Source organism: Benincasa hispida, chromosome 9 (assembly GCF_027475165.1).
Source record: "Benincasa hispida cultivar pf3 chromosome 9, pf3_genome.v1.1, whole genome shotgun sequence".
Classification (NCBI taxonomy): Eukaryota; Viridiplantae; Streptophyta; class Magnoliopsida; order Cucurbitales; family Cucurbitaceae; genus Benincasa; species Benincasa hispida.
The window spans coordinates 66,923,992-66,932,260 of NC_143486.1; the positions used below are offsets into that span (position 1 = coordinate 66,923,992).

Consider the following 8,269-nt stretch of genomic DNA (forward strand, 5'->3'; position numbering starts at 1 on the left):
AATTTTGATTTTTTTTATTTTAGCACTCAATTAGTCGAGTTCCCATATTTTAGATCAAGTTATCTTCATTCTTCATTTGATAAATTGTCAAAAATAACACGTTTAAGTTTTTACTTTACAAAACTAGCATTCTTTTTAAAATTCATAAGAATAGTTTTTCTCCGTTCATCTCGGTGAGATCGACCATGAGATTTTAGTTAAAAATCAGAATATTCCAACTTATTGATTGTTTGGGGCTTTATTGGTACATCTTGCCAGATTATACATGGACAAGATAACATTGAGATTCTATAGGAAGCTTTCTTGGTGAAATTATGGACACATTAACACCGAAATTCATATATTTGAGCTTTTTCGGTGGAATCTCGGGCAGAATTAACACCAATATTCTATATATATCCCAAATCTTACACAAATTTTCGCAAATTTTGATCTTTTCCAAAATTTAAAAATGTTAATCAATTTGAAATTATATTTTGATAATTGAAAAACCCATTTGAAATTTTGGAAATTCATACTATTGTGCAAACACAAATTATGCTACATATTTGAAAAATTACGTAATAATTTTATATAATATTTAGTAACTATAATTAAATTTAGAGAAAATTTGAAAATATATAAGATTTGGTATAACATTTAGTAAGATTACATTAAAAAAAAATAGCAAATTTTGGTGTGTAATGTACCGAAAAGGGCCAAAACAATCAATAAATTAGATTTTGTAATTCAAACGAATAATTTTAGGTTGCAAAGGTAAAATCTTAGGATTTTATTACAATTAAACAGGAAGTTTTGTCTCTATCCGAAGATTTTGACTTGGAATAAATTCACTCCATTGTACATATCATCGATTGTTAAGTCACTCTCATATTCTAAGAATTTTCTCTAGTAAAAATGTTTATATAAATAATTATGGACGTTAAAAAAAACTCGACGAATTCGGACTACCCAACCCAAACCGAAAGGATTGAGTTGGGTTAATTTTTTTCTTGGATTGGATTGAGTTGAAAAATTGAAAAACAAAATTCGGGTCGGTATTCAATTGGAGAAAGATAGTCCCGGTTTGACCCGACCCGGTCAAATGCATATATATATATATATATATAAAACCTACGGTCTTCTTCCCTTATTCTCCCCTCATTCAAGTTCACGCGCTCGGCAAAGTATCCCTCGCCGTCTCATTCTCGTCTCTCACAAGGTCGCCAAGGTCTCCTTCTTCTTCTTCTTCCACATGCCCTTCTTGGTTCTGCGACTGCCCTTCTCAGCCTGTCATCTTGATTCCTGAACTCTTAATTTCTTCTTTCATATGCTCAGATCTGATTAGATATCTTATGGGCCGACCAGAAACTCTCCATCAGTTGAAGAACGTTCGATCTGATCGAGAAAATGGCGCCCATCGTTACTCTCCGGATTCCGATGTGTCCCGTGGCGATTACCGACGACGTCGTAGCCCTAGCTATGAAAGTTATGATCGATACAATCGCCGTCGATCTGTCTCGCCTGACTACCCGGATGTTAGACGGAGCCCTAGGGTTGATGGAGACCAAAACGGTCTGCCCAAGAGATTTGGGCGTGCCGGAGGGAGGGCGTATCTGGATAGGAATGGGAGAGCGTCTGACGAGTCGGATTCGGATGAGGAGTTGAAGGGGTTGAATTATGAGGAGTATCGGAGGCTGAAGAGGCAGAAGCTCCGGAAGACATTGAAGCATTGTATTTGGAGAGTCACCCCTAGCCCACCTAGGAATGGGAATGAAGAATATGAGGAGAAAGATGATGAGATTTTGGAAAAATATGGTGACGACGACGGTGGAGATAAAAGTGGATTGAACGAGAAAAAGCAACATGAAGAAAAATATGCATCTGATCAAACTAAGAATTCCGATTCGGACTCTGATTCTGAATTGTCTGATACAAAATTGAAAAGGGGGAAATCGAAGAGTTCAGGTTCCAAGCGTAGAAGTAGAAAATCGTCTCTTAGTGATTCAGAGTCTGGCAGTGATACCGAGAGCGAAGGTGAAGGTGAATCAGAGGAAGAAAGTCGGAGGAGAAGAAAGAAATCGACGAGTAGGAGGAACAGAAAACATAAGAATATCAAGAGTAGTAAGAAGAAGAAGAGTAGGTACAGTGATACAGAGGACAGTGAAGAAAGCGAGACAGATGATTCTGATGTCAGTGACCATGTGAAGTCAAGAAAAAGAAGTCGTAGAAAGAGGTCCAAGAAGAGTAGGAAGAGGAGGTATAGTGATTCCGATGAGAGTGAGGAAAGTGAAGGCAAAGGGTTGAGGAAGCGGAGGAGCTCTTCGACTTCATCAAAATCCAGGAGCAAGAGAAAAAGACAGTCAGAATCGGAGAGTAAAAGTTCCTCGTCTGAGGAGAATTCTGGTTCTGAAGACATTGATGATAAGAGTAAATCAATGGTTGATGGAGAGAAAATGGCTGAGATTAATGCTGCTGAAGCTCTGAAGATTAAGGAAATTTTGGATGCACAAAAGAAACCTGCATTTGATAATGAGATGCCAGTTGGACCGATGCCACTGCCAAGAGCTGAGGGCCATATTAGCTATGGTGGTGCTCTTAGGCCTGGAGAAGGTGACGCCATTGCACAGTATGTTCAGCAGGGGAAGCGTATTCCACGGCGTGGTGAAGTGGGTCTTTCAGCCGAGGAAATTCAGACTTTTGAGACCCTTGGCTATGTGATGAGCGGTAGCAGGCATCAGAGAATGAATGCAATCCGTATTAGAAAAGAAAACCAAGTTTACAGTGCTGAAGATAAAAGAGCCCTTGCAATGTATAACTATGAAGAAAAAGCAAAACGTGAGCGGAAGGTGATGGATGATCTCCAGCGGCTTGTTCAGCGCCACATAGGTCATGATGTTGGCCCTTCACATGATCCTTTTGCTGCATAACCTCATTTGGCGCCATATTGAGATGTGTATGTAATCACTCTTAAGGCAGGAACAAAATGTGTCATGTAAGGATATGTGAATCACTGCTAAATATTGGTATCCCTTTTAGTTGGCTTATCAAACAAGCTTTAAGAAAATATGTTTTTGTCTTTGACATGTGTTGCTGAATCCCTTTTAAAAAGTTGTATTTATAGTAGAGTTTGATGGTTCTATATTCAAGCAACTTAGAAAATAGAAATTTCCAGTATTTTACATGTTTGCAAGGCAGTACTTCACTAGGGATGGCATGGTACAGGTCATACTATTGACTTTTGGGAGAATTGTCTAGAGTATTTCCTTGTATGATAAAGTTTCAATGATCAAAATGAGTTCTCTGCTTCGCCTATCTTCCTTTCATTGTCTCATTTCCTTCATTGCAAATCTCTTTCATTTTATAATTTCCCCTAATGTTATCTTTATCATGATGTTTTTAACATTTACTAGAAATTTGATTACTTTACATACGGAAATTGTGCCTCTGGATGTCAAACCCTTGGGTGCTCAAAATGATTTGAGCTAATTCAAAATTTGATGCGTAGATGTGTGCTTCATTGGCGCCAATTAAATTTCTCAAAGGAAGTTTATTAAGTTGGGTTTTGTACATTCTTTATTCCTGATTGTGAACCCTGGTTAGTTATATTTATATATATATAGATATAGATATCTTTTGTAAGCATATATTTTTTGGATATAGATGTTCATTTTTAGAGAGTGAATTGTCTCCAAGCCGTACTTTATGGCTAGAATGATATTACTGGGTTTTGTTCTTATTCCACATGTCTCGAGTTTGGCAAAGAAGGAACTGTGAAGTATAAATGGAGAGGTATATTCACTTATCAAACCTTGAACTTGTTCCTTTTAAAATTCTTCTAATTCATCATTTATGAACTGGTGAGAAGCAAAATCTATTTAGGAACATATGCAGAGCCTACCCTGTTCCAGAAAATAACTTCTGTCCACACACACATATGACACGTTTAGTTTGCTTTGGTTCTGGAGCCTTCCGTTGCCAGTAGTGATATGACAAAGAAAACAACTTTTTGTTCATTTATGTGGAATCTTGACATGCATTTAAGTACACTCTTTCCTTGATGCAAAATTCAATCCTTGAGCATATGATTTGTTATGTTTAAAAATGTAAGTCTCAGATTTTCACTCGTAAATTTAGACTTTAATTGATTATTGATGTTTTTTTTTTCTTTTTTTTTCCCCCCCTTTGCAGGGAACTGAATGATAATCCAGCAGTACAATCCAAGCTGCTAAAAAGCTTTTTCTCCTTTCATGAGAATGGAGATCATATAATTTGCTTCATTTGGCAGTCAAGTCTCAGGAGTAGTGCATATATTTGTTCTCATAGTGTTGATCATCTGCAGGAATCTCTCCTCAAATGATCTATGAGGTCCTATACCAGTTGAGCTGTCTCGTAATGGCAATTTGGATAAAATGTAAGTATATGAGATCTAATTTTTCACTCAGCTTTTGCCATATTTCTCATACTAACTCATAGAGAGACATCTCAAATAACAAAATTAGTGGCACAATTTCTTCATCCTTCGGCTATCTTGAAAATCTCCTTAAACTGTATGTATCATCTTTACCCTATTTTGGTTGTCATCAATGCGTACTTCTTTGGGCTGAAATCACTGACTGGCCTCTTTTGGTAATCCCCATAGAAATTTAAGTAGGAATCACTTAATGGGATTCATTCCAGCTGAATTCGGCAATTTAAGGAGCGTAATGGAAATGTAAGTGGTTCTGAAATGTTTTGTACCTTTCAAGGTTGGGGAGTAGTGATATGTTGATCAGCAGCTCTTCTTTGAATGCGGGAACTTTAGTTTTCTATTCTATTCTTGTCTTTATGTTGCTGTTGCTATACTGTAGAGATATTTCACACAAACAGCTCTCTGGGTTCATTCCTCAAGAACTGAGTCAACTTCAAAATCTCATCTCCTTGTAAGATCTGAAGCTGAAACTTGTGGAATTTTCCATCCACAGTTCTTACCTTCACGTTGCAGGTTTTATGGATGCTACTTTGATGTCAATTTTAAAGTGGCTTGGTCATGTCATGAAGTGATATCTCCACCCTTTTACCTTCATGTTGTTTTACTGTGATTATGGCTTGAGTTCTGTCTGCTAAAGTATGTGAAGTCTTTAAGTATGTCTCCCACTATTCCCTTCATGGTATAATGATGAAATTAATGCAGGAGACTTGAAAACAACAATCTATCTGGGGATCAGACGTCGCTGATTAGCTGTCTAAGTCTTACGGAATTGTAAGTTTATCATCCTCCAAAACAAAGTGTTAGGATAATGTTGGCACAAGAGATGTTTAACTAAACCAATGTACTGATCCTTACAGAAACATCTCTTATAACAATCTTGCTGGTGACATTCCCACAAGAAACAACTTCTCTAGGTTTTCATCTGTCAGGTAAGAACTTTTAATTGCTACACGCAGAAGTTTGATTCCCTGTTTGGATAGATTTTGAAACGAGAAGACTGAAAAGAAACACCAAAGGGCATCCATTGGATACTTGTTCATGGTTTAATCTCAGTATATATTTTCTTTTGTCTCTTCATAAAATGTTCATACTTCTGATGTCAATTTACTGTTAGTTTCCTTGGAAATCCTGCCCTCTGGATATTGGAATAGCAACAACTATCCCTGTCATGAAGCTCATACAACAGAGCGAGGTAATTATGCTTTCTAATCAGTTTGATAGTTGTATCTGTAAATGTAGTAAAGTTACTCGATTTTCTTGTGAAAATAGTTGAGATACATGCAAAGCTAATCCAAACATTTACTGTTATAAAAGGAAAAAAACATTGTGGTATTTGTTATACGGGGATTGAATGGTGAAATTTGCCATATTTTCTAACTATCAGAGTAGAGTATACCTATACACCTTCAAAAAAACCCCAAATTAGTAACTCTATTTTTACCTAACGAAGAACCCAATAACCACAATCCCGATTAAGATGGGCACTTATTGACCATAAAAAAGACTCTTGTGAAGCAAAATCAATTTCATCAACCAATTCTGACGACTTCATGAGAATGGAGATTGATCACACTTTCAACCACACTGCTTTGCAACATTTGACATTCTCTCCCAAACACAATTGAAAACAAATAAGATTTAGATTTAGGAATTTTAGGCTTTTTTTAGGGTTTACAATTACCTTCATGATTACGAGTGATTTGGATCACTCTACTTGATGATGACTCATTGTAAATAGGGATGGCAAAATTACCTACGGGGTCGGGTCCTTTCGGGTCCCGGACCCAATCGAGGTTTTGATCGGGTATGAGGTCCTCCTCCCCTAAAACAGTAGCTTCAAATTATTGTTTCAATTAGATTTTTTTTTAAAATTTTAATGTTTTAATATAATAAATTTTATAATAAAAAACATTAAAATACTTTTTTAATTGTTAATTTAAACAAATATATGTAACAATAATACTAATTTATTACATAAAATTTATAATTTCAATATAAATACTACTTTTAGTTAATTTTAAATAATAAAAATAATAAAATGAAAAGTGGGGAGTTTTCCTCACGGGGACCCGATTCCCCACCCGGGATGGGGAGTGCATTCCCGATCTGGTCCCGTTGCCATCCCTAACTGTAAGTGTAACTTCTGTAACCAGCAATAACACAAACTCAAAAGAAAACTTACTTGACTGCACTAAAAAATTGGAAAATGTTTGAACAATTCTCCTAAAGCAAAGAGACTTCATTATGAAGAAATCATCAAGTGGAATGACTCAGAAATAAAATTGTAGGGGAGTATGTGTTTTGGTCTCAACTCGATAACTTGAGAAACAAACCGAATAAAACAAATTGATATTTCATTTTCTTGGAAGAAACACCAAAAAAAAGAAATTATAACATTGTTGAGATCGATGAGAGAAAGCCTATTGATTAGTTTTGGTGACCTCATTTTTCAATTAAAAAAAATATCTGCTAACGAAAAAAGAAAAAAGAACCTGTAATCCCCTTCTCCCCTTGCTTGGCTAAAAGGTTAAATTCAAACTGATGGACGTGGACGATCACTTCTTCATTAATTTCTGAAAGAAGTTGGTAAGTAGAGTAAATCTGTGAACAATTTCGAAAAAGGACCGTTTCACCCTTTTCTAGTGAATAATGAAAGAGGTACGGTTTAGGGTTTTATGTTGTATTTATTTAGATTTTTTTTTATTTCTAGTTTATTAGTTTTATTATGTCCCGTATGTTTTGTAGACATGTCAATTTCTTCCATGTATCTTACTCTTCCTTCTCATGGTTTAATGTAGGAGTGAGCATTGGTCTGTCGGAGTCGACTTTCTGACCAAATCATCACCAAACTGACTATAGTCAGTTTAGTAAATGTCGACTGTCAAGGAGTAAAAGTTGGTCAATTCGACATTGATTGACCCTTCTCTTTCTCTAACTGACGTCAGTTTGGTCTGACACCAAACGACCCCTTTCCTTCTCCAACCTCGAAGAGTATAACACGATATATAATGGAGGAAATTGACACGTCTACCAAACATACTGGACATAATAAAATAAAAAAGTTTAAATAAATACAAATGTAAAACCCTCTCAATCGTACCACTTTCATTATTCACTAAAATAAAAAATAAAAAAAAAGGAAAATGGTGAAGTTGTCTTTTCGAGATTGTTCAAATTTACCCTATGCTTGCCATATTCTTTCAGAAATTAATGAAGAAGTGATCGTTGATCGATCGGTTTGAATTTAATTTTTTTGCCAAGCAAGGGATCTGGAAAGGGGAAGGGATTACAAGTTTTTTTTCTCTTTAGAGGATACTTTTTTTGAAAAAAAAATATGAGGCCATTGAAACTACAGTGACGAATAGGCCCTTTCAATGATCTTGATAATGTATTAATGAAAGGCCTAGAATATCCATTGTTGATTTTGGAATTTTCAAGTTGTCCTAAATTCAGGTATAATTTCTTTTTTCTTAGTGTTTCTTCCCTTGAAAAGGAAATATTAATTTGTTTTATTCGGTTGGTTGATTTTTATTTCTGAGTTATTTCTTCTGATGGATTCCTCGCGATGAAGTTTCCGTAGATTAAATTTAATTGTGAAGTTTTTAAATTAGATTAAAATCATCAAATTGGATTATTAATCTAGTAAATCATGAAGTTTGAATAATAAATTTTGTGTTTAGTAGATCTTGGATGCTAACAAACAAATACAAATTTGGTAATTATGTTGAATTACGTTGAATTAGAATTTGGTAATTTGATATTTTTTTCAATTAATTTTTTTTTTCACAATCGGTGGACTTCATTTCTTAATTATATTGT

At 35.3% G+C, this 8,269-nt stretch overlaps 2 protein-coding genes across 3 annotated transcripts; both read left to right on the plus strand.

Annotated features, from left to right (window-relative positions):
- Window positions 1-1,121: 1,121 nt before the first annotated feature.
- On the plus strand, window positions 1,122-3,294 carry LOC120085743 (Ras-induced vulval development antagonist protein). Its single transcript, XM_039041919.2, has one exon. The coding sequence runs from the start codon at window positions 1,335-1,337 to the stop codon at window positions 2,907-2,909; it is 1,575 nt and encodes a 524-aa protein (XP_038897847.1). The 5' UTR covers window positions 1,122-1,334; the 3' UTR covers window positions 2,910-3,294.
- A 123-nt stretch (window positions 3,295-3,417) lies between these two features.
- LOC150034019 (uncharacterized) lies at window positions 3,418-7,544 on the plus strand. Of its 2 annotated transcripts, XM_090317693.1 has the most exons (8): window positions 3,418-3,771; window positions 4,171-4,393; window positions 4,622-4,693; window positions 4,830-4,901; window positions 5,153-5,221; window positions 5,308-5,379; window positions 5,565-5,642; window positions 7,249-7,544. In XM_090317693.1, the coding sequence occupies exons 3-7, from the start codon at window positions 4,644-4,646 to the stop codon at window positions 5,599-5,601; spliced, it is 300 nt and encodes a 99-aa protein (XP_090173819.1). In that variant the 5' UTR covers window positions 3,418-3,771; window positions 4,171-4,393; window positions 4,622-4,643; the 3' UTR covers window positions 5,602-5,642; window positions 7,249-7,544. The 2 variants fall into 2 exon arrangements, with proteins under 2 accessions (XP_090173819.1, XP_090173818.1); XM_090317692.1 differs by having other exon boundaries at window positions 4,171-4,901.
- The last annotated feature ends 725 nt before the right edge of the window (window positions 7,545-8,269 follow it).

Coding starts and splice junctions, on each gene's coding strand:
- LOC120085743 (XM_039041919.2), top strand. CDS start 1,335: ATGGGCCGACCAGAAACTCTCCATCAGTTGAAGAACGTTCGATCTGAT.
- LOC150034019 (XM_090317692.1), top strand. CDS start 4,744: ATGTTGATCAGCAGCTCTTCTTTGAATGCGGGAACTTTAGTTTTCTAT. Junction 4,902..5,152: donor CTTCAAAATCTCATCTCCTT/GTAAGATCTGAA, acceptor AAATTAATGCAG/GAGACTTGAAAACAACAATC. Junction 5,380..5,564: donor TCTAGGTTTTCATCTGTCAG/GTAAGAACTTTT, acceptor ATTTACTGTTAG/TTTCCTTGGAAATCCTGCCC.